General features: G+C 41.1%; 1 protein-coding gene across 6 annotated transcripts in view; it reads right to left on the minus strand.

Annotated features, from left to right (window-relative positions):
- PRUNE2 (prune homolog 2 with BCH domain) overlaps positions 1–25369 on the minus strand; it is a 258654-nt gene that overhangs the window by 77588 nt on the left and 155697 nt on the right. For all 6 annotated transcript variants that reach the window (XR_012002387.1, XM_072762669.1, XM_072762667.1 and 3 more), the window contains exons 7-8: positions 8739–8897; positions 96–6654 (exon numbers count right to left, since the gene is read on the minus strand). Coding sequence is in view for 5 of the 6 variants with exons in the window: in XM_072762669.1 (XP_072618770.1) it covers positions 96–6654; positions 8739–8897 (6718 nt within the window). In the remaining variant the exon portion in view is untranslated. The remainder of the gene's footprint in view (positions 1–95; positions 6655–8738; positions 8898–25369) is intronic.

The raw sequence follows: 25369 nt of genomic DNA on the forward strand, positions 1-25369 counted from the left end.
GGTAGGAAGAGCTTGGTTTACAAATATGTTAATTGCATGAAAGCAGCAGTTTCAGGGAGGGGGGTCGGGGGGTGGAGGAAGAGGGTGTTTCTTACCATTTGGTGGTCCTACGTCTCCACCTGCTGGTGAATCTGAGTTGTCTGTTTCTACTTCCCAGTCAATGTTTGATGGAGACAACTCAAGGTTGGCCTCAACTCCAGCAGGCAAAGACACGGGCTCAGAGTCTTCATGGATATGCAGCACAACCAGCTGCCCAGGCTGGCTGTTTCGGATCTCTGCATGATTTTCCTTGCTTCTCTGATCAGGAAGGGCAGAAAGCAGTATCTCGGCTGCATCACTCCCCAAAGACTCATCCTCTGGAGACCCAGCTCCCTCTGTTGTTTTGACCTCAAGAGTAGGTTCTGTGAGATAGGACAAATCAAAGGGAGGAGTGTAAGGTGCCAGCGATTGCTTCAGAGCATCTTCTTCCAAGGGAGGCTCACCACCGTAGAGAAAATGTTCAGGCTCTTTCATTAAATCTTCATCGATATTTTGGCCCATGACATCATATTCAAAATCACCCCACGAGGCTTCAGATGAACAGATATCTTGCTTCCCTGCATCCCCATCAACTGGTGTTTCAGGGTTGCCCTCTGATAATGTCAATTTACTCATGTCATCTATTGTTCCTGTGGATGTGTTAAGACCTGAGACATCGCTGAGACTGTGGTCAAAGGCAGCTTCGCTTACATCCAGACAAGTATCTGAGGCTAGCAAGGCATCAGTGGCAGGATTCTCAGTAGTAACAGGTGGCTCATGGTCCAACAAGGCTCCTGCATCTGCCTGGCTTTTAGGAGAAAAGTCCTCCGACATCAGCAAGCTGTTGCTGTCCATAGTTGGCTCTTGAGGAGTTACAAAAATGCTGGTTCTCACGTTTTCAACCGTTGGGATTGTTCTGTCCACAAGTTGCAGAGTTGGTGCTGCATCTGGGGCAGCTCCTTTCTCTGATGCTTTGAAACCTGTATCATTCCCACCATTTATTTCAGAAGGTTCAGGGGAAGATTTGTGAGAGGCCAACTGAGATGAGCCACTTGTGTTCGCTTGATCCCTGACTGGAGGCAGTGGAACCACATCTTCAGAAGATAGTTCTGAATTACACGGGACAAATTTCTGCCCAGGCTCCTGATTGGGTTCTTCATCCATCTCTGGCTCAGTGACATATAACTCACTGGCTTCCCCTTTAGGTCCTACTCGAGCCCTGATGTGCTGCTCAGTCTCTTGCTTGGCTTCATAATCGTGACATATATCAGGGCTGTTGGAAGCCTGAGAATAGCTGTCATGGTCACAGTGAGTCAGTATATCTGGATTCTCACCATCTGCTTTCACACTGAAGGGCTGCTTAGCATCCATCCACAAATCAGGCGAAGCTGAGGCCAGTTGCCCACCCTCTTGGAAGTTGCCATGTAAAATATCTGGAACAAATGTGCCTTGGGGGCCCTCACTAGGAGTAGAGACATCCCATTCGGAGTCTGACTTCTTTATCAACTGAGTTGGAGAATTGACAGTGGGGAAATCTTCTGAGGCAACGCTTGAATTCATTATTTCACTGGGATATGATTTTCCTTCTTCCCACCACTTTGTTTCTTGACACTCAACAGTCGAAACATTAGCTATAACACAACCATTTTCATCTGTGTGAGTAAATGTTGGGCCTGACTGATCCCAGATAGACATCACAGTGTTCTGACACTGCTGCTCCTGCGTTGGTGTTTCAGAAGTCAGTTCTTGACCAGCAGAGGACATGAAGGTTTGCTCTCTAGAATCCTTTTCTTTAACGTGGTCCAATATTACAAGCTGGCTAAGCTGATCAGCTTCTGGGTCTGGCTGCCTTGGTTGAATGTTCCAAAGTTGCTCATGGGAGTTCTTGTCATTGCCATCCAGAAAGGGTGATTGATGTTCCTCAGTGAAAGGACTGGTACCTTGTGATTCCACGGGTTCACTATCACCCTGAATGGGTACTCCCCAGGGACTCATGGTTTGGTATGCTGAAGAACTCATCTCTAACACACTACTTGAGCTAGGTAATTCCCTCTCAAATGCACTCTCAATAGGTCGCCCTCCTTGTAGAGAGGCATTCCACCACTCAGTGCTCTCGGCTGAGAAGCCAAGCATTTCCAATTTAGAATGATTCTCATTCTTTGATTCACTTAGGGGAGAGACCTGCCACAGGATATCTCCTGTCTTCCCTGTTTCTGGAGATCTCGTCTCCTTACCCACTTCTGTAATCTGGAGTTCAGTCTCCTTTAGTGGTGAGAAATTCCAGTGATCAGGGCTGCTTTGTTGATTGTCACAGAGCGGGGTGGATTTATTCTCTGTTGGTTCTGAACCACCTCCATAGGTAGAAAATTCATCAGAGTTGGGATCAGCTGTGGCCAGGAACTTACTAGGTTCATTCAGTGAATCCCAATCCCTGGTTTCACTCTGAGCAGCTTGGCATGTGCCCAAATGGATCTCCTTGTCCACTGACTCTTCATCGCCTATGCTCTCATCATCAGAACCTAAGCCTGTTGACATGAACCTGGCGTCCTCTGGCTGCAGAGTTTTAGAAATGTCTTGCTTGTTTTTCTCCTGCTGACTAACCACTAGATTTCTTTCTTGATATGCATCTGAGTATTCAGAACATTTGCCTGTTTCAGGACTGGATAACGAGGAAAAGGAATCACCATCTACTGAGTCATTCCAAATCTCTAAAAATTTAGGAAGCTTGTGATCTAAATTCTTTTCCAACCTGTCGATTCTGTTTTTCTCCACATCCTTCATTTCAGTCATTACTCCCACTTGGCTGTCAGTAATAATTAGTGCAGAGTCTTGGTGATTCTGTTTGCTCCAATCATCCTGATTCTGCTTCTGGTGCCCCACATTGGGTCCCTGGTCCCAGGAAGGCAATGCAGATGAAGAATCATTTAGGCCAGGACTCGATGCACTCGAATGTGAATACTCACTGGAAATACTATCTCTGTGATAATTTCCTGATGGATTAGCTCCTGGAGTGCTGTTTTCAGTACTCTTAACTTCAAGATTCTTAGGTATCTCAGAACTTGGCAAATTGACCTGCAAGTCACTGTCTATAGAGCCATCCCAAATGTCAAGGCTTTGGGGACACTCATGGGGTGGCTCTTGGTTCAAGCTCCCTGGCTCCAGAATACTACATGCTTCAGTCTTCTCAAGATCCATTTCAGGTAAAGATAAATTTCTAGTTAAATTGAAGCTATCTGAAATTTCAGTGGTTTCACCTGAATTGCCACGATACATGATACATGAGACCTTTTCGCAGGTCTCTTCGGCCTGTGGGTTGTTTGTGGACACCTCTGTGTGCACATCACAGGGATCTGGATTGTAAGACCCTTTCTCGTGCTCTGAAACCTCCTGCGGTTCCTCAGTCTGAGGACTGGAAGTGTCTGAATGAGAGATGATTTTGCCTGATTCATCGCAGATGTCTTGATGTTGAGATGAAATTGAGGAAGAGCATTCCTGGTCACTTTGCCCTTTTTCAGGAATCCCTGAGGCTCTATCTAGCATCTCCTCCTCACTGAGACACTCCCTACTAGCAGCTCCATGAGCTTTTCCCTCACTTTCACTCTGTCCGTAGCTAGGACCTTTCCATGGATCTGAGGGTGCAAAATGCCCTGGATTCTCGAGGTTGGTTGCCAAGGACACTGCATCATTTGGCGGGGTTCCTCTGCCCATCTCCTGCTTATCAGGATCAAGTGCTCCTGACTCATTGGCTTCAGAGGCTTCTAGCACCTCTGGGATATAACTGTCCTTAATTTTTTCCAATGAGCTGGGAGTTTCAGGAGGTGACTTGTGTTGTTCAGAATCTGTAACATATGATTGGCCTGATAACATTAACGAAGACATGTCATTATCCCTCATGACGGAATCCCAAATATTATTAGCAATTAGCTGCCCACTTTTTTCATTCAGGGTTTGATACTCGTTGGCAGGAGGGTCCTTGATATGCTCAGAAGAGGCAGGGAGTTCCCAATCTGCCTGACTTGCTTCCTGATACTCCACACCCCATGGTTCCAGCTGTCTCACTGAAAATCGGGTTTCGGGTTCGGTACCTTGAGCCATGTATCCTTGTGCTTGACCTTCGCTGGAGATTGCCACACCTGCACTGCAGTCATCCCAGTCCAAATCATTGTCCACATCGGAGATGGTCGCAGTGGACTGTGTGTCCTCCAGAATCACCCTGTTCCACAGGTCGAGACTGTCAGGGACCGCCTGGCGAGAGTTGGTGCTGCTGTGCAGAAGCGTGAGCTGGCGGTTGGTTTCGTTGTACAGCTGCATCATGCTGGGGTCGTCGTAACTGGACAGGCTGCTTTCCCCGATGTCATCCTCCAGGGAGATATTCTTATCATCTGTGGGCTCTGTCTCGAGTAAATCGTTATCCAAGTTATGAGTGACATTTATTTGAGAATTATTTTCTGTATCAGGGGAACCCCACATTTCTAGGTTCCCAGGATCTGAGCCAATTCGATTTCTAGCTGGCTGCTGCGGTGACTGAGGAGGCATCTCAGTCTCCCCTGTGGCAGAGTTAGCATCTTTTGACTCCAAGCCTCCCTCTTCAGCAAATGGCTTGTTTTCTGTTTCTTTTTCGTCTCCAGCAAATGTTGGCGAAGTGTAAGAGTCAGATGTGGAGTAGTTGGTATCTAAGGGGGAAGGCACCGAATCTTCCCCCATGTTGGATGCACTGTAATCGGAACATTTATATAAGAAGGAATCTTCCCAAGGTGCCAGGACGTCTGACCCTCCTTTCTTGATACCCTCCTCAAAAAGGTTCCAGGAATCGACCTTTTCATACACCTTGCCCCTAATGTTTGGATCCACTAAACCATTCTGATCTTCCTGTGATGGCTTAGAACTATTCCATGCATGATCCAGATCAGAGGTGGGGTTGCCAGATATAAGGATGCTATCCCTGGGGTCGTGGTTCTTCCTGCCCCAGATTTCTGGAGCTACTTCATTATTTCCGTCACTGGGTGAATTGTCTTCTGAAGGAAAAGAAAACCCACTTTTTGCCATGGCCCACTCACTTGGATCCCTCACAGAAGGTGTCTCACCACTCGTTGGGTGCAGATTCCAGGTATTTGTCAAAGCTTTGGTGCTATCTTCTTTACCAAATGCACTCCAGGCTGGGAATGACACTGTAGAAGCTGGGGTACCGTCTTCTGTGGGGTTTCCCCATGGTTCTGGCATCGCTGTGGGAGAACGATCAGAACGCCACAAGGCAGCAAAGTCTTCTATCAGGTGATTCGTTCCCTGAGGAGAAGAATTTGGCAAATTTGATTTCTCTGTGGGCACATTCTGAAACTGCAAATTGTCCTCATTTTGGTCTTGAATATTATTGCTGTCAAGCCCTGGCTGACCAAATTCAGACTCCCAAGGACTTGACTTTGGGAATTCAAGACTCTTTGGTTGAAATATAGAATCGGAGGCTCTCCGATCAACTGGGCTTGGCTTATGATCTTTCCATGACTCGGGGCTCTGGAAGACAGACTCCTGTTCGCTGGAACTCCATGCATCTACAATATTTTTAGAGTCAATTTCCAAACCACCCCACCAGCTGCTGCACCTTGCACGGGTCTGAGGTGGCCCTATGTGACCTGCATCTACTGCTTTTGGGGTCACATTTTCTGGATAGAGTAGAGCTGGTTCTTCAGTAGATGGTGAGCTTTCTACAAAGCTATTCATAGGTGTTGGTGGCACCCTCTTTCCAATATTTTTTAGCCTCTCTGGTGAAGGAGATTTCTCTCCCACAAAACCTGTCAGGCTCAAATTTCTTTCAGAGTGATTCTGGGGACTTTCTTGTCTCTGACCAAACTCTTCATCAAATTCCACAAGGTTATCTTTGCTAGCTCCTGACAAAAGCGAACTGGGTGAATAATTAGACAAGTCCATCCCTATCCCATTGATTTCTTTAGGCCTCGTAGGGGGTTGTCCTTCTGATGAATCACTATTGGGGAAGAAGTCATCTGCAGGTGAGTAGTCTGCAGAATGGGAAGATGGTTGAGATTGCCCAGAAACCATGGGGGCTTGATCAAAGTTGAAGAGGTCAAAGGATTCACTGTGTTCTCCTGACCGGGCATGCTCTTCTGCTACTGCTCCTTCAGGGATGGGACTATAGGAGTCAAACCCTGGGAGGAGGCTGTGGTGAGGCCCTGCACCTTCTCCTACTGGACTGTCATCACTGAGGAAAACTGAACTCTCCTTGGATGAACGGCTGCTCCTAATAGTGGCCAACCCGCTATCTGGGCTGACAAGGTCTACGTTCATATCCACCTGAGCCTGGTTAGAATCGCTCAGATCTGGAGGGTTTTCTATGAAATTCACAGAGCTGGGCTGTGGCTCTACGTCAGAACCATACAACTCCATAATCCCAGAAGATCCCTGAGACAGCGGGGCACTGCCTGCCACGGCTTCTGTTGAGGACGTCCGGCTGTTGGAGACCATCTCTGGACACCTCCTATTGATGACTTCCTTGACAAGAAGAACCACTTGATCACAGGTCACCAGAGGGTTCTCCTGCTGGTACACCAGGATCTCATCACAGCCACATTCAAAGGGCTCCAGCTCTAGGCAAGGGTGCTGGCATTCTTCCAATTCACAGCAAATCTGTCAGGGAGGTACAGGTGTTTGTGTGAGCACTCAGGCACTTTGCTCTTTGTGATGTTTCTTTTTAAATTAAGTTAAATTAAATTAAATTAAATTAAATTAAATTAAATTAAATTAAATTAATTTATTCATGAGAGACACAGAGAGAGTGGCAGAGACATTGGTAGACGGAGAAGCAGGCTCACTGTGAGGAGCCTAATGTGGGACTCAAACCCAGGACCCCAGGATCATGCCCTGAGCCAAAGGCAGATGCTCAATCACTGAGCCACCCAGGTACCCCCTAATTTTTCTTAATATAAAATTAATCTGTGTTTATCCATCTATAAAGAAGACCTCAAACAGCTGAAGACCACATAATGTAAGACATGGCAAGTCCCACTTCCTATACCACCAACTCTTTCTACAATCCCATCAAACTGGCTTCTCTTTTAACTCAAAATCCAGCTGCTCAATGTGGCTTGCTCCTAAAAGTTACAGGTTAAGGGATGTAAACCATTTACACCCTTTCCTTGTACTGTAATACCATTTTCTAGCAGGAGTAAAATTAAAGTTTACAAAAAGCAGAGATAAGGCTGGTTGTTGAGAACTAGAGGGCCAAGTGGGAATGAGGGGAAACATGGTGGAGAAACATGGTGGTAGAAAGGCTTCTGTGTAGTAGGAGGTACCCAGGACCTGCTTTGACATCCAAAAGCCTCATAAGGTAAAGGAGAAAGCAGGAAAGAGAAAGCCACCAGTGGTGGAGCTTTCCAACAGTGCTCAGGCCCCAACTGTCTCTTCAGGCCCCCCTGGAAGCATCGACATGGAGGCCAGAACAGACAAAGCAGCCTTTGGAGGCCAAGAGAACTTGTGTGAGGCCAGAACTTGGTTGCATCTCTGTGATTTTTAGGAAATGTCAGGAATATTTTTGCACACTGGGCTTTTGAAATGGCCCCACAGGATTAGTGGAGGTGATAGTAACCCCACTGAAAATAACTACAGAGTTCACACAGATAGTAATAATAATAATAATTAACATTTATTGAGTTTTCCATATGCCAGGCACAGTTCTATGGATTTTATATGTGGTATCTCTTTATTCTGCACAATTATTCTGTTACAAAGTAGGGATTCTTTATCTCCATTTGGCGAATGATGACACAGAGACATAACAAGGTTAGATAACTTAACCAATGACACGCAGGTAACATATGATGGAGCCATGTTGTGAACTCTGGAGAGGCTGACCCTTGATCACCTGTGCTCATAGGGATACAAAGAGATCCTCCCTCTAGGGTAGTCTCAGCTTTGGGCTGCTTAAGATTTGGAGGAACTGTCTCCTAGGTGACAGGTGGGGAGAGCCATTGGGAAGAGGAGAGGCAGGCAGAGCCAGCTCCAGGGCTTCTAATCACTATAAAGTAAGGTAAAAAAATAATAAATAAAATAAAATAAAATAAAATAAAATAAAATAAAATAAAATAAAATAAAATAAAATATAAAATAAAATAAAATAAAATAAAATAAAATAAAATAAAATAGACATTGTGTGGGGGTGAAGAGGCTTGGAAGGTATAAGCTTCCAGTTACAAAATAGATAAGTCCTGGGGATGTAATGTACAGCATGGCATAGTTAATAACACTATATTACATATTAAAAGTAACTAAGAGAGTAGATCTTAAAAGTCCTCATCACACAAAACCTTTTTGGTAACTATGCATGTGATGGATGTTAACTAGACTTGCTATGGTGATCACTTCACAATATGCACAAACATCAAATCAGTATGTTATACCCCAGAAACTAATATCATGTTATGTGTCAATTACACCTCAATGTTTTTTAAAAAAGGGCCAATATTTATCTCACTGCCAATTCTAATTAGTTGATTTCTTGGTGATAGAGCCTCAAAACTAAACACTAAGACACTGAAGTAAAGCACTGAAAGTTTGTGAATAAATGAATGGCCCAGTGTGCAAAATACCCCATCATTTCTTAAAACTCATACTCGAGGACCTTATCTCTTGGGTCTATTCCCATGTCCCACCACGTGTTGTGACAGCCAGCAGGTGAGGAAGCTGTAACATGGGCGAGGGTGAAGGATCCTTACCTGACTGCACAACTCGAGGTTCTGAGAGTACACAGCGATCTGCCGTCGGGGCTGCTCTTCCTCCGACAGGTAGCTGGCCAGGAGGATGAGAACATCAAAACCGAATTTGTCTGCAAATGCTTTCAAGCCACTGCTGATATTGCTGTGAAACATACAGTTCTGAAACAACAACAGGCAATTTGATATTAATGCCAGACTGCCTCATTCAGGGACTTGTGCCACAAATTTGTCCCACATTATGGTGTGTCGTGACGCAAATGAGATAGACACACAAGTTTGCAAACTTTCATGCTATGGCTTAAAATGTCCTTTGCTTGCCTATTTTCCTAATTCAAGAAAGGAAAGAATCCTGGCCATTTTTTTTAAGAGAGAGACAGAGTGTGTGTGAGCCGGTCTGGTTGGGGAGGAGAGCAAGAGAGGGGCAGAGGGAGAGGGAGAGAGAATCCCAGGCAGACTCCTCACTGAATGCAAAGCCTCCTGGTCCCCCGTGGGGCTTCATCTCACCCTGAGATCACAACCTGAAGAGTTGGAGGCTGAAGTGACTGAGCCACCCAGGTTCCCAGGAGTCTTGGCTATTATTAAGATAGTTTAGATAAGTAAGAAAGGTCTTAAAATGTTTTTCCCTAAAATGTTTATTAAAACACTGACTTTGCAAAAAAAATACTTTTCCTTTTATTGTTCCTAGGATGTAGGAATAGCTGCTATTATAACTATCACTAGAAAAATAGGAGGAAGTCCATGTTCTTTTTTTAAATAATTGCTTTTCCAATGATTATTATAATGCCAAAAAGAATCCCTAAGGATGAATCTAGTTGAGCTAACTATATGCTTTTTATTCCACTGTAGGAGTCCTGGAGATTTATGGAAGGGCAATGATATCAAATCTTCTTGCTCTAAGTGGTAGCTAAGAAGGAATGAATCATTGTGGAAAGGAGGCCATTACCACAGAGCACCCAAACTCATGGCTCACATCGTCCTTGACTATGTGCTGGCCTTTCTGAGTTTTATTACCTGCAGTGAGAACCTCTTTGTTGGCATAGTTTTCTCTCTTTCTTAAAGAAATGAACTAAAGACCATATGTTAGACCTTAGCATGATTCCTAGCCTATACTAGTTGCTCAAAAAAATGTTTTTGTTTTTGAAGATTTTATTTATTTACTTGAGAGATGGAGAGTAAGCAAGAGAGAGAGAAAGAGAGAGAAAGAATGAGGGGGGGGGGCATAAGGAGAAGCAGACTTCCCAATGAGCAGGGAGCCCAATATGGGGCTTGATCCCAGGACCCCAGGATCATGACGTGAGCCAAAGGCAGACATTCAACCACTGAACCGCCCAGGCGTCCCTTTACTGGCCACTTTAAATATCCATAATACATGTGCTCTGTAATTCTGCTGAGTTGAATGTTAAGTCTCTGAGGCTCCTGAGGGGCCACACAAGACACGTGACAGATGAGTGGGCCTGGCCCATCACCAGCTTCCACACCTCAAGGAGTGGTTGTTATCTTCTTCTGGGGCAGTTGCCCTCACTAGGCATCTCCCAAGACCGTTGCACTTTTGGGGTAGAAGGAATTGCACATGCGAATTCACAAAGCTCTCAAGGATACATTGTTGCTGAATACCAAGGATCTATTGTACTTACTTGGTCAATGAATTTACGGTGTTCAAATACAATAGCTTTTGGTAACATGCGTTCCAGAAAGCATACTGTCAGTTTTCATGCTTTTTATTTATTGTCCAAATGTCATAGTAACAATCTTTAAATAGATAATTTAAAAAATTAACTCACCCATGATAGAAGTATGTATTTAAAATGATATATTTTACAAATTGGACCTCATATTATTATACACAACGGGCATTCAATAGATGGAATTATTTCAAATCATTACTGGTGTTAACCCTTAAGAGAACTTTAGTGCTGAGCTTTTTGCCATCATGCTTTATAAAAGAAGCTATAGTCCCAAAGGAAAACGAGAATGAACAGCAACTACCTACATCTTATCTCCCACATCCTCCAGACTAAAGGCATTGGCCAAGAGGATCAGCAATTTTCCTTTCCAAATATTTTTTTCCATATGTACATAAAGTCCCTGACATAGTTATAAATCCTGGAAGGCAGATACAACACTCCTAGGAAATTTTTCACACATAATAACAATTATCATGAGACTCCCAGCAAGGTCACTTGAACACAGGAAGGCAGGTTTTACTGGTAGCTGAGCACAGGATTGGGAGTCAGTAGATTCAGCATTATTCAAAGCCATACTTGTGGAACATTTGCTATTCAAAACTGTTGGCTAAGCTCCAATCTATTCGGATTCTTTGGTGTGAAAATGACGGCTCTACGATCTTGTTGGACTCAAGTCCAGAGGCAATGACAACACCAATCATCTTGTTAGGAATGCAGAGTCTCAGGCCAGTTCTCCTCTGGGTGGCCCCCAAACCCATGTGAACATATGAAGTATTGAAAAAAACAAAGATTTAAGTGAATCACTTAGGCATTGCTATCTCCAAAACGGCAAATGTCAACAACCATGTCCCATCTACCCTCATATAATTGTCCAAACCAGAGTTGATCTTACTGGCTTTAGGATAACGTCAGGAGGATCATCTTTAAAAGAGAATCAAACAAGGGAATGAGTGAGAATCTTCAGGAATCTGGGAGGCAGAGTCTGTTTGTTCTGCTTTTGTGCCGGTGCTGTTTGCATAGGAAATAATTTATTATTGTCTTCTAGCTACGCAGGGAGTCATGTGCTACAAAGGCTCTTATGTTGCTGACAAGCTAGGCTGGCCCTAAATAAACAGCACTTCATCATCAACACAACCCAACTGTAGATACAGGTTGGCATTTTATTTCTCCCATCTGCCTTCTACCTGATAAATTACTGTTTTAGTTACATGTATACAAATACTATTTGTTAATCTGCTCATATGTCTCCTCCACCTTAAGTTAAATTATATACATACACACATATGTATATCTCACTCAATTTGCCAAAGGTTCAGAAAAGGAAGAGCTCCTACCTTAACTTAATATACCCCCACTGTATAGACTTAGCAGTACAACCGCAGCCTCAGATTGCTGCAGGGGATTTATTTATCTATCTATCTATCTATCTATCTATCTATCTATCTATCTATTTATTTATTTATTTAAATTTTTTTGCTGCAGGGAATTTATAAAGTTACTTTACTAATCATTATAGCTGGTAACTGACTGGCATAAAACCAAGCCCATTGCAACACATCCTCCATTAGGAAGAATGGGAAGTGCCCCCTGTCATTGTGCTTTGTCACACCCATAGGTCCAAAGATTCCATCATCAAACATTTTTAGAGGACAAGAGTCCTCTTGCCCCAGTCATTTCTAATTTTGGAAACAGTAGGAAGACCCTGGAAGTATGGGGAGAAAAAGGCTTTATTATTTCCCAGCCAAAAGCTAATGTGAGGGTGATGATCATCATGACAAAGTGCAGGGCAACAGAAATGATACTACTACTAACACAGCTTTAATCCTCTAACGAATGTAACAACCGAGACAGTGACAGTGATAGTGTCCAGTAGATTTACTACATTTGTGGTTGAAAGTTTGCAGACAAATGCAGCAGTAAATTTTAGTCTCTCACAAAATCCTGTTTTAGTTCTTATTTCATCACTCTGAAAAATTGAGTCTTTAGGCTACGTGCTGATAGCTGTAGTGCATCACATGAAATAAAGATGATCTAAATAATGTGTAAACATTTGACTACTGAAATGTGGCTATTCCCTGAGAGAGAAAAACCCACTCTTTTATTCAAATTATGATTTTTCCTAAATTCAAATTCAATTAATTAACAGATAATGTATTATTAGTTTCAGAAGTAGAGGTCAGTGATTCATCAGTTGCATATAACATCCAGTGCTCATGATATCCTGTGCTCTCCTTAATGCCCATCACCCAGTTACCCTGTCCCCCCGTCCCACTCCCCTCCAGCAACCCTCAGTTTGTTTCCTATAATTAAGTCTCTTATAGTCTTTGTCTCCCTCTTTGATTTCATCTTGTTTTATTTTTTTCCTCTCTTCCCTCATGATCTTCTGTTTTGTTTTTTAAATCCTACATATGAGTGTAATCATATGATAATTGTCTTTCTGACATTGCTCATATATTCCTATCCTCTATTGTCTCCTGAATCCCTCTGTCAGGTTTCTGCCTCCATCCTTCCATTGAAGCCACTCTTCTCAAAAGTACCAACTACTTCCAGATGGCAATATCCAAAAGTCACTCTCCTGTTCTTACTTTCTTTGACTTCTCCAAAGAATTCCACGAGGTTGACCCTCCCTCCTTTTCCTGAAACACTTCATTCCTTCACTTTGCTAACATCACACTCTCCTCGTTTCTCTCCTAGCTCCCAGGCTATTACTCAGTCACCTCTGCTGGTTCCTCTTCCTTTTCAACCTCTAAATGTTCATGACCCAGACTGTGTTTTCAAACCTCTTTCTCTTCTTTATCTGCACATTCTCTTCGGGGATTTCATCCAGTTTCATCAAGGCTTTCAAAGCATCTGTCTGCCAGTGACAACCAAGTTATATCCACCTGAACTCTACCCTTGTCTATCCTCATGGTATTTCCACCTGAATGTCTAATAAGCATCTCAAATAAAATAAAGCCCACCTCTACCCCAATTTCCTCCATATCATTTAGTGGCACTGCCATGCACCCTGTTACCCAAGCCAAACATCTAGAAATCATTGATTCTTTTCTTTTCTCATTTCTTATCCATCAGCAAATCCTGCTAACTTTATTTCTAAAACATAGTGCAAGGGGGATCCTTGGGTGGTTCAGTGGTTTGGCGCCTGCCTTTGGTCCAGGGCGTGATCCTGGAGTCCCGGGATCGAGTCCCATGTCGGGCTCCTGGCATGGAGCTTGCTTCTCCCTCCTCCTGTGTCTCTGCCTCTCTCTCTCCTTCTCTCTGTGTCTATCATAAATAAATAAATAAATCTTTAAAAAAATAAAACATAGTGCAAGTCCAAACACTTCTCTCCATCTCTATTACTGTCCTTTCCAGGGTCACCATCATCTCTTGCTTGAACTGCAGCAACAGCCTTCTGACGGGTCTCTCTGCATCTACTTTTGTGTCTTATAATCAGCTCTTCTCACAGCATTAAGAGAGAGCTTTTATTTTTTTTTATTTTTATTTTTTTTATGATAGTCACAGAGAGAGAGAGAGAGAGAGAGAGAGAGGCAGAGACACAGGCAGAGGGAGAAGCAGGCTCCATGCACTGGGAGCCCGACGTGGGATTCGATCCCGGGTCTCCAGGATCGCGCCCTGGGCCAATGGCAGGCGCCAAACCGCTGCGCCACCCAGGGATCCCAAGAGAGAGCTTTTAAAAATGTAAGCAAAATCATGACACTTCGCTGCTTACAGCCACTCAATGTTTTCAATGCAATTGTTATTATTTACTACCATTTTATTCTCTTAATTGGAGGAGGAAGTTTTAATGTCGAGTTCTTATAAATCAGTGGGGAAAAAGTAAACATAGCAATAGAAAAACAGTTGAACATAAGACATTTACAGTCAAAACACAAATGCCAATAAATATCTGAATTCATTGATAATCAAAGAAATCCTTCAATAGTAAAATATCTTCTCTTTTCCTATTATTGATAAATATTTCCTAAGGGGCATTCTCATACACTGTTAGAAATATATTCTAATGACATAATCAGATATGGACACAAAGGGTTTGTGGACAGAGCTATTCACTGGATTATTACTTTAATAACTAAAACTTAGAAACAATCTAAATGTCCAACAATAGAGAAATGGTTTCACAAATTATGAAGGAATTGCACAAAAGAATAGTATGCTGCTAGTAAAAATCATGCTAATAAAAAATACTTAATGCCACAAGAAAGCACTCAGTGTATAGAAGCAAAAAATAATTTCTATGACATATAAAAATAGAATATCATTTCTCAATGTATCCAAATCATATATATTGAAATCTAACATGCAATGGGTATTAAGGCACCCTGATATGAAAGTTGTCATAATTTAGCAAGTTGCTCATCTAAAATCTGACTGTGTCTCTGTTATTTTCAAGAGCTCCTTCTAGGTTTTCCAGTAAAGGCTTTGGAATCAGCTGAGCATGAACTGATTCTGTCTCTGTTCTTTGTTGGCAGGGTGACTTGAGTGAGTTATTTCACTCACTTCTTCAAGCCCCAGCTTACTTGTAAACCTTCACTTCGGAGAACTGTTGATAAGAATTGAGAACATGAGGACGCCTGGGTGGCTCAGCAGTTGAGTGTCAGTCTGCCTTTGGCTCAGGTCATGATCTTGGGATCCAGGATCGAGTCCCACATTGGGCTCCTTGCATGGAGCCTGCTTCTCCCTCTGCCTGCCTGGGTCTCTGCCTCTCATTCTCTCTTTTTCTGTGCCTCTCATGAATGAATGAATGAATGAATGAATGAATGAATGAATAAAATCTTTAAAAAAAAAAGAATTGAGAACATGAATCAAAGAGCTGGCCCAGTGGCTTGCACAGAGTAGACAATGAACATTAGGTCTCTTTTCTTTCCTGGTTCTTTAGCCATCAAAAGGTCATTCTGGGGATTCATGAGATTTAGCTGATTCACAGGAAGTATTTTACAAATACTGGTATAAGAACTGGTTATTCCTATTAAATTTCTTTCCTTATATCCTTTATAATATATATATATATATAAACTTCCAAGTGATAGTCACACACGTTTTTAAGTCGCTTAAGTGACTCGCATGTAAAATTTTTAAAGGTGAGCGGTTAGAGAAAGTTATACAAAGTTAAATGTGAAGTAAAGTCATTTAAAGATAATCTAAGATAAAAAGTAAACAGGATTTATCTCATGAATGAGATATTTATCTTTAATTCCAAGTTACACTTTCTGTTTGCCGATACACAAATACCAGCTTTTAAAGCATCACAAAATTTTGTAGTGATTTTTCCTTTTGCTAAGTCACCTTGGGTAGAGCCTGCCCCATCATTCCCACTGTTTCACCTCCAAGGGCCACATGCCCTTCAGTAGATCTTACCCCTCATGCTCTTTTTTTCTATTTAGGTCCAGCATTCTGGATAACACACATAATCCCCAATCAGTTTTCTCTCTTACAAATGATAAATGAAATATATTGAATAAGGCTTTCTTTAAATGAAATAAATTATTATCTAATGCCATCAATAAGCTATTCCAGGATTTATTACTTTTGAGATTCTTTTCTTCTTATAGGAAGTAGAAAAATCAAGTAAGCAGGTATTTTTTTGTAGGTAGGATAAAAAAATCATTCCCCAGATTACAACACAAGCTTGTATAGCTTCATTTCTGGGGGACAGTAAGTCTTAGAAACATAGTTTGACAATCCATAACTACCTTGCAAGCAGAGTGACCAGCATGGATTGCTGAGTTACTGAAATTTAAGAGTATAGTTTGACATTTATACTCTGCATGGATTTATTTCTAGACTGAGGACTATTTTTTTTTTTCATCAAGATATAAGAAAAATGCTGAGGTGTGTACACAAATGCTCTAACTGAAAGCTTTATGATTTATGCTACCAAAATTCCATTATGATGTTTAAAATATTCAGCAATAATAAAGTCTGATAATTTTGACAGGAAAATGATTTATGAGAACACAAAATGCATAAATTAAGAGATTTCATTTATTCTGTTTTTCATACACTCTTTAATTGGTAAGCAAAGATATTTCCCATGTTTTTACCAGATGTCATTAAGAAAAAAAAAAGCTCTATTGTTCTTATTTTTATAAGCTTGCCAAGGCATTTTGGTAGTAAAAACTTCACTGGGTCTGTTAAAACTATATTATGCATCATATTTTGAAAATAGAATTAGACATACATACTGTTCTTCATAACTGAAGAGAGAGCTCAATTGTGAAAAGATTTTGTGAAAACTAAGTCTATAGTATATAAATGAGTATGTAACATATGTAGATCAATATGACACTCATTTAAACCAATAGTTTACTATTGACTACCATAGTCAATAGTTTATTGACTATTGATTACCATAATGTAATCAAGTGCTGTGTCTGCATTAAGCACTCTGTTACATGCTTTGCATCATCTCATTTAAACTTTAAGATGCCCTAATGAGGTGGGTAACATCATCTCTGCATCACATTGAGAAAAAGGAGGCTCTCAGAGGTAAAGAAACTGACATCACATGGCTCATCCAGGTGAAAAATGGGACTCAAACCCATGTTCTAAGCTCTAATCATTCTTAAACAAGAAAATTCTTTATCATCAAAGATAATACTGATGAATTGTTTTTTTTTTTAATTTTTATTTATTTATGATAGTCACAGAGAGAGAGAGAGAGAGAGGGAGGCAGAGACACAGGCAGAGGGAGAAGCAGGCTCCATGCACCGGGAGCCTGACGTGGGATTCGATCCCAGGTCTCCAGGATCACACCCTGGGCCAAAGGCAGGCGCCAAACCGCTGTGCCACCCAGGGATCCCTGATGAATTGTTTTTTAATTTAATAAAAAACTTTTTTTTGCTACCCTATTTATGATTTAGTATCAATTCACCCTTGTTACTATACACAAGCATGCCACATCCTTGATTTTAACATTGCTAATAATAATGAGCTGCCTACATTTTTTGATGATTCAATATTATCATGTTTTTTGACCAATTTCCAGTTTTTCATCTACTCTGCAAAATATAAGTGTAGTCTGACCATGAATTGTATGTGTAAACCTAAAATTGAAAATTCACCCAAAGAAACTGCTATGAAGAAGAATATTGTGACACTCTTGCAGCAATATTTATTTTTAAAAAGTTGGGCATGCGTGTGTACATAGAAAACATAAAAAGCAGGAGAACTGGCATGGTCCTGGGTCACCCAGAGTTACTCCCATGCAGTTTTCTTCCTTTAGTAGCTTGGACACACAATGGAAGAATCTCACTTTTCATACAGGATATAAAAACTTTATTTAAGGATGCTCCCAACATTACTTTTCTTCTGCTCAAAAGCCCAGAGAAACCAGGAATTAGGATTGCAGAGATGGATGGGGAAACAAAAGAGGTAATTTCTTACCAGAAGGGAAGGGGTATCTTAATGGAAGTGTGAAAATTAATTGAAAGAGGGGGAAAGTTAAAAAAAAATAAAAATAAAGGAAATCTTATTTAGAATGATGTCAGGAGGGCAGCAGGGGAAGCTCTTAAACTTTACCATTTGTTGTCAATTGCAGATCAAACAGTAAGGGACAGATCTTGCACATAAACACTGCTTTACTACCCCAGCAGGAGGAAGAAAGGTTTCCTTTTCCCCTGGCCACAGCCCAGCCAATGAGAAGCCACTTACTCCAATGGACTTTTTGTTTATGACAACCTTCTAGACTCCCTCACTTTCTCTATGAAGGAGCCTTCCTCTCTAGTGTTCTGTTGACCTGCCTATGGTTTGCCGTAACTTGCTTGACCCGAATTGCAATTCTCTGCTATTCCTGAATAATCCGATTTTTTTCTGGCAAAATAACGGGCTGTTCTATTTTTTAAGGTTAACAGGAGAACTTACAATATCACCATTTCAAGCAACGTCCTCCTATAAAGACATAACCATCAAAGACAAAATAATGCATCAATCTGCAGATGCTTCTTGTATAGGTCAAGCACATCATAATAAGCATTAGAGGAGAAACCAAGAGTCTTTTAAACAATCTTCCTAGTAAGGTCATCATTTGAGTCAAAGAGTTCAAGAATAGAAGGAAAGAGCACATGTTTGCTGAAAATTAAAAATTACTGTTTTCATGTCACAGGACAAATAGTTTTTACCTCCAATAACCATATCAGTAATCAAGAGACAGAAAGCGAGTGACAGAGCGAGCGAGAAGGGGGGGGGGAGGAGAAGGGGGATACAGTTCATCAGGAAGCAGAGGTTTAAATTAAGAACTTTTTTTGGGGGGGGGGGGCAGCCCTGGTGGCTCAGCAGTTTAGCACCACCTTCAGCCCAGGGCCTGATCCTCCCTCTGCCTGTTTCTCTGCCTCTCTCTCTCTCTATGTCTCTCATGAATAAATAAATTAAATAAATAAATAAATAAATAAATAAATAAATAGAACTTTTTTTTTAAAGAGTTTATTTATTTATTCATGAGAGACAGGGAGAGAGAGACGCAGAGACACAGGCAGAAGGAGAAGCAGGCTCCCTGCAGGGGGCCCAATGTGGGACTCAATCCCAGGACCCCAGGATCACAACCTGAGCTGAAGGCAGACATTCAACCACTGAGCCAACCCGGTGTCCCTTATTAAGAACTTCTTAAAATGAAACGGGCTGGTTTCAGATCAACCTGAAATTAAGCAAGTTAAAAATCCTACCCCATCCTCAATGTCTCCATCATAAAGAGAACTATTGTTACAACAACAGAAACCTGCCCTGGAGAAAGATGCTTGTATATTATACTTCCTAGAGGAGATGTCCTAGGCAGCCTCTCATAACCCGTTAATAGTAGATTGAATACTTGCATGTGGGGAGGTTCACAACCAATAATTCACGATCTCATTAACTAGCTCAGCCTAATTTACATTTTCTTTAAGGACAGACCCATAATCACCAAAACTTTTTGATACAGTATGGATTCAAGGACTCGGCAGGAAAAGGACTACACTGTTGTTCCCCATTAAGGGTCCCTTTGTTTGAATTTATGTGTGTTTATAAGGATTTCTAGATGGGAATGAATAACTCAGGACCCATGTGTAATGGAAAATCCACTCATTAGTTATGCTTTATTTTTGAGATGGTGGAACCTGGGAAACATTCCAGCTACCAGATAATAATACTGAATTATTTCCATAATTGTGTATGTTAAAAAATGTTAAAAAAAAATCCCCATTGGCTTGTGTTGAGCCATGAGCTTGAAAACTTACAGCTTTATTTATTTTTCTTTGTAAAAATAAATCATCTAGTTTGAACAATATTTCGAGAAAGCAGGAAACCTTCTTTCCTCTCTGGGTACCCTTTTCTGATTTATGGAAACCACCAGTCAAGTCTCTAGAGCACTAGCTGTACGTGTACATTACACACACTTCTGATTTTTCTAAGCTGTGTCAATATTAACCTGACCAAATGAAGATCAAACTGTCTCTTTTGTTCCTCCCGCTCCTCACATGGGGAGCACAATATGGCTCTTGTCAGAGGTGCTTCATCATTTTGGCTCAAGGAAACTGTCAGTACAGTTTGGGATTCGTTCTTCATGGGCAGATATCCTGATGGGTCTAATGAAGCCTTTCTGCTGACAACTCATTTGCTAAAAATACCCAAGCATCACCAAGTTTAAGTAGTGGAATATGGTTGTGTCCCCTTTGCTATCCACCCAATGAAAGTAGTTTTTTTGAAGTCTAAAAAAAAAAAAAAAAGAAAAAAAATCTGTATATCAAGGCACATGCCTCTAACCACTTATGTATGTGTTCTTGCTAGTTTCCATTTGCTCACTGATAAACTTTATGACATTCTTAAATTGGAATATAATAGGGTAAACACCAATCTTAGAGCACACATGCAGAGCCAACAGTCTGTGTGTGCCATTTGTTGCAATCTAAGCTAATTACCAGAAACCCCCTCCTGCAAACAGATACACTCTGGGGTTTGTGGTTTTGTTTTCATTTGGAGATGTCTGGGGTGGGGGGGGGGAATCTCAAGGAATTCATTTTCTGGGAAGGACACTGTATTGTCATGAAAGTTGGTCCCAAGTCACAGAAACTTAATTCAAAATGACTGAAGTCAAGAGAAAGAAAGTCTGAAGGATCTGGGGAATGTTCTCAAAAAAACAAAGACAGAACAAGGGGACAAGTTGGGAGGAGAGCAGGGGTTGCCAGGGATGTGCTTCTCCACTCTCTTCTGGCTTTTTCTCCTCTCCTGTGACCAGCTAGTGTCCTCTGTGTGCTAAGAAACATGAGCCCCTGCAGCCCCAGTGTAGACCTTTTGGTTTTAGTCAAGACTCATTCCCTCTTGGTTTCGAGTTTGAAAACCCTGGAGTACGAATTCTGGTTGTTCCCACTTGGGTTGGATGCCTAGCCCTGTGCTAAGAAACAGAGGTAGATTGGAAAGACCACAAAATACACATATGGTACTCATCATGACAAGAAGGATGGGTAAAGAGTCATTTCCTAGAAGAGGAAGCTAAGCAGATCAAAACACAGGTGGGCACCCTGGCTATCAAGCAGAAAGGACTCTTTCTTTCACACACACATCCACACACACACACACACACACACACACACACACACACCAGATAATTTCCCAAACCCCCATTTTCTTTCTAACCAAGCCCCAGTGAGAGAGAGAGAGAGAGAGACAATGCTTGGAAAGTTAACTTGAGTGAAGTAATTTAGTTAACTTTCATTATTTTCGTGGTGGTTTGGACTCTAATTAAGAGAGGTATTATAGGGGCACCTGGGTGGCTCAGTGGTTGAGTCTGCCTTTAGCTCAGATCGTGATCTCAGGGTACTGTGATTGAGTCTTGTGTTGGGCTCCCCTCAGGGAACCTGCCTCTCCCTCTGCCTATGTCTGCCTCTCTATGTCTCTCATGCATAAATAAATAAACTCTTTTTTTTAAGAGAGGTATTATAAAGAGGAGTGACAAAACAAATCTACAAAAGTGTAAAGCTTATAAAATGAAAGTTATGCTTCATCAATCAAACATGCATAGTACCATCTATTGAACACCAGAAAAAAGAGGCCAGGCTTCTTTCACCTTTATCCTTTCAGGTCAATGTGAGGGATCCCCTTTCTGAACTCGAAAGTCTTAAGATGCTCTGATCTTCATTGTACCTGTCAAACTTCCGCTGCTATTTGCACCATACGTATGAGATACCAAAATGCTTTAAATACAAGTGAGAAATGATCTATACAACCCCTGCCTAAAAGGCAAAGCATATTTGGGACGGGAATTGTATTTATAGGTTATCGTTTTATACAAGAGGTATAGAAGGGGTTTAAGCAAGCCAAATGCTGGGGATGGGGCAGGAGGGGTATCTGAATTCATAACAGGTACAAAAGTAGTACCTTTAGACCAGGGTTTCTCAAATTTGGCATTATGGACATTGTGGCTGGAAAATTCTTTGTTGTGGGAGTTGCTCTGTGTCTTTCAGGGTGTTTGACAACATCCCTGGGCTCTACCCACTAGATGCCAGTAGCAAACTCACCCCAGTTGTGACAGGTATGTCTCCAGACATTGTCAAATGTCCCTAAGAGAATGTCCCTGATTAAGAACAACTTTAGAGAATAAGAGTAGGAGAGTCTCCCAAACTTAATAACTCAAGTCACATCCAACTTTTTCAAAAACATCTACTGCATAAAGCAAGACATATCATTAATTCCATCTAGTTTAAGAGGAAGGAGAAAAAAATGGGGTGAAGTCACCTACAGGGATACATTGCACTCATTAGACAAATATTTCCTTTTTCTAATTGGGCAAAAATTTAAAAATTCCCTCAATTGTCTTTTAGTTTAAGCATATTAGTATGCTTATAAAGTAAGCATACTTACTTTAGTAAGTGTGCTTTACTTACTTTATTGCATTACAAAATGCTGATTTTGTAATTAAATTCAAAATTTTGATTCTTTCAAAGAAAAAGCAGGATGATTTTCTTTAAAAAAAAAAAAGCCAGGATTTTACTAAAACATCTACTTCCTGAGGCAAGAAAAGAAACTTTTTCTCTTGGTATTTTCCAGAGATTTTTTAGTCTAGGAAAATTCTATTAGCCAGGTCAGTTACAGGTAAATAAGGCATTTTTAAACATGAAGCTTGATATTTGGGATTCCTGAAAATGACATACATACTTATCTTTTAACTCTGTTATGGTAAGTCCCAAATATGATGGGTATTGAAGACAATGAAACATGTCTGAGGCATTGTGAGTATTCAATGAATGGCTAGCATCGGTGTCTGATAACAGGCTACGTGGAAAAAATTAATCAAAATCCATTTCTGAGCCTGAATTATCTGAACCCATAGGTTTATATCACTGGTTCTTAAGGTTGGTTGTACCTTAGAATAATCCAAGGAGCTGCAAAACCAAAAACAAAACCAAAAACAAACAAAACAAAACAAAACAAAAAACTCAGACCTCACCTTGTGAAATTTAAATTTAATTGGCTTAAGGTAAGGGGGCTGGGCCCCCATATATTTTCCAGCCATTATTCTAATGTGCAAGCAAGATGCACAATAGTGGTCTATATTGATATAAAGAAATAATTTTCAACTCATGCCATGTAGACATAGTTTCTATATCATTGGTCCTCGTTTCCATTCTCTAGCCGTTGAGTGAACTTGCAGAGTCAGTGGGAAAACCCAAATTCCAAAAATATGAGTTCACATCTTATTTGTAAAATAAGTAGTTCTAATTCTCTCCAATGAGCAGATATTAAAATGTGCTTAAAGCATGGATTTTGAAATCTGACAGCCCAGAATTCAAATCCTAGCTCCACGCCCTGTTATCTCTGCACCTTTGGGCAAGTTACTGGATCATGCTTAGCTTCAGTTCTTTCATCCGGAAAGTAAGGATAAAACCTACTTTACAAAACGAGTTAATCTATACAATGCTTAGTGGGGAATCTCTGAGAGTCAACTGACAATACATGGTAGTGTAACAGTGGCAGGACCAACAGCTACAACTTTTTTTAAATGGTGAATTTATCTGTCAATTAGGCCATAAAAATTATCCATTCTTAGGTAGAGTTTAAAAATTCTCTCTTTACCTTATATGAGTTAGAAAGAGTCCTGTTCTAAGATTCTTTTGTTGTAACCCACTGTTTGCATTATGTAAGCTCTGAAATTTCTGATTCAAGGAACTGTCAGGTTAGAGAAAGTGCCTGACCAATTCGCCAGATAGCACAATGGTCCAGCTTGATGGAGAAATGGGTTCTTCTCCAGGTTTTGATTTTCCTGTGTGGTCACAGTAAATTAATGGGTCTTAAACTTTAGGTGCATCACATTCACCTGGAGGGCTTCTGATACACCTGGATTCCACTTCCAGAGTTTCTGATACCATGGATTTGGGGCCAGTCAAGAATCATTGCTTCCAGCAAGCTCCCGGGTCCCGGGTGATGTCAATATGTATGGCTGGCATAGGGACCACACTTGGAGAACCCACCTTGATCCAAAGCAAAACATTGCCCCTTTCTAGACCTCAAATTCCTAACCTAAAAAGGAAGAGTCTATTAAGGTAATAAAACTCATTGCTTCTACTTTCTTTGATTCTCTCTTTTTTTAAAGATTTTATTTATTTATTCATGAAAGACACAGAGAGAGACAGAGATATAGGCAGAGAGAGAAGAGACTCCCTGCAGGGAGCCTGATGAGAGACTCCATCCCAAGACCCTGGGATCATGACCTGTGCCAAAGGCAGACGTTCAACCACTGAGCCACCCAGGTGCTTATCCTTGACTCTTTAAAAATAAAGACCTATTTTTAGCAGGTCTTCTGCTAAAGAAGCAGACTTCTACTGATGTTTTGTTTGTTTTTAAGATTTTATTTATTTATTTATTTGAGAGAGAGAAAACAAGAGAGAGCACAAGTGGGGGGAGGGAAAGGTGAGGGGGCTTGATCCTAGGACCCTGGGGATCATGACCTGAGCTGAAGGCAGATGCTTAATTGACTGAGCCAGTCAGGCACCTCTCTACTTATCTTTTTATGTATAAAAGCTGATAAGATTAGGACAAATAATTGAGTAATTAAAAATTTGGTTAAAGAGGGAAATCTTTTTTTAAATTTTTTTACATTTTTATTTTAATTTTAGTTACAGTGTTATATTACTTGCAGGTACACAATATAGTGATTCAACAATTCCATACATCACCAGGTGCTCATCACAAGTGTACTCCTTAATCCTCATCACCTATTTTCCCCATCCCCTCCACCCACCTCCCCTATGGTAACCATCAGTTTGTTCTCTAAAATTAAAAGTCAACTTCTTGATTTGTCTGTTTTGTTTTCCCTTTGTTCATTTGTTTTGTTTCTTTTTTTAAAAATTGTAGGTTGTATTTATTTAGAGAGAGAATGAATGTGTGCACATGAAGAGGAGGAGGGGCAGAGGGAGAGAATCTCAATCCTACTCCACACTGAGCATGTAACCCAATGTGGGGCTTGATTTCATGCCTCTGAGATCATGACCTGAGCCGAAATCAAGAGTGGGATGCTTAATTGAGCCATCCAGGGGCACCTTATTTATTTTGTTTCTTAAATTCCATGAATGGAATTTCTGAGCCATCCAAGAGCACCTCATTTATTTTGTTTATTAAATTCCATGAATGAAATCCTATGGTATTTGTCTTTGTCTGACTTATTTCACTTAGTATTATACTCTCTAGTTTAAACCATGTCGTTACAAACGGCAAGATTTCATTCTTTTTTTAATGTCTGAAAAATATGCCACGTATGTGTGCATATATCTATATATCTATATCTATACCATACCTTCTTTTTTTTTAAGATTTTATTTATTTATTCATAGAGACACAGAGAGAGAGAGGCAGAGACACAGGCAGAGGGAGAAGCAGGCTCCACGCAGAGAGCCCGACGTGGGACTCGATCCTGGGTCTCCAGGATCATGCACTGGGCTGCAGGCGGCGCTAAACCGCTGCGCCACCGGGGCTGCCCCTATA

Source organism: Vulpes vulpes, chromosome 1 (genome assembly GCF_048418805.1).
Source record: "Vulpes vulpes isolate BD-2025 chromosome 1, VulVul3, whole genome shotgun sequence".
Taxonomy (NCBI): domain Eukaryota; kingdom Metazoa; phylum Chordata; class Mammalia; order Carnivora; family Canidae; genus Vulpes; species Vulpes vulpes.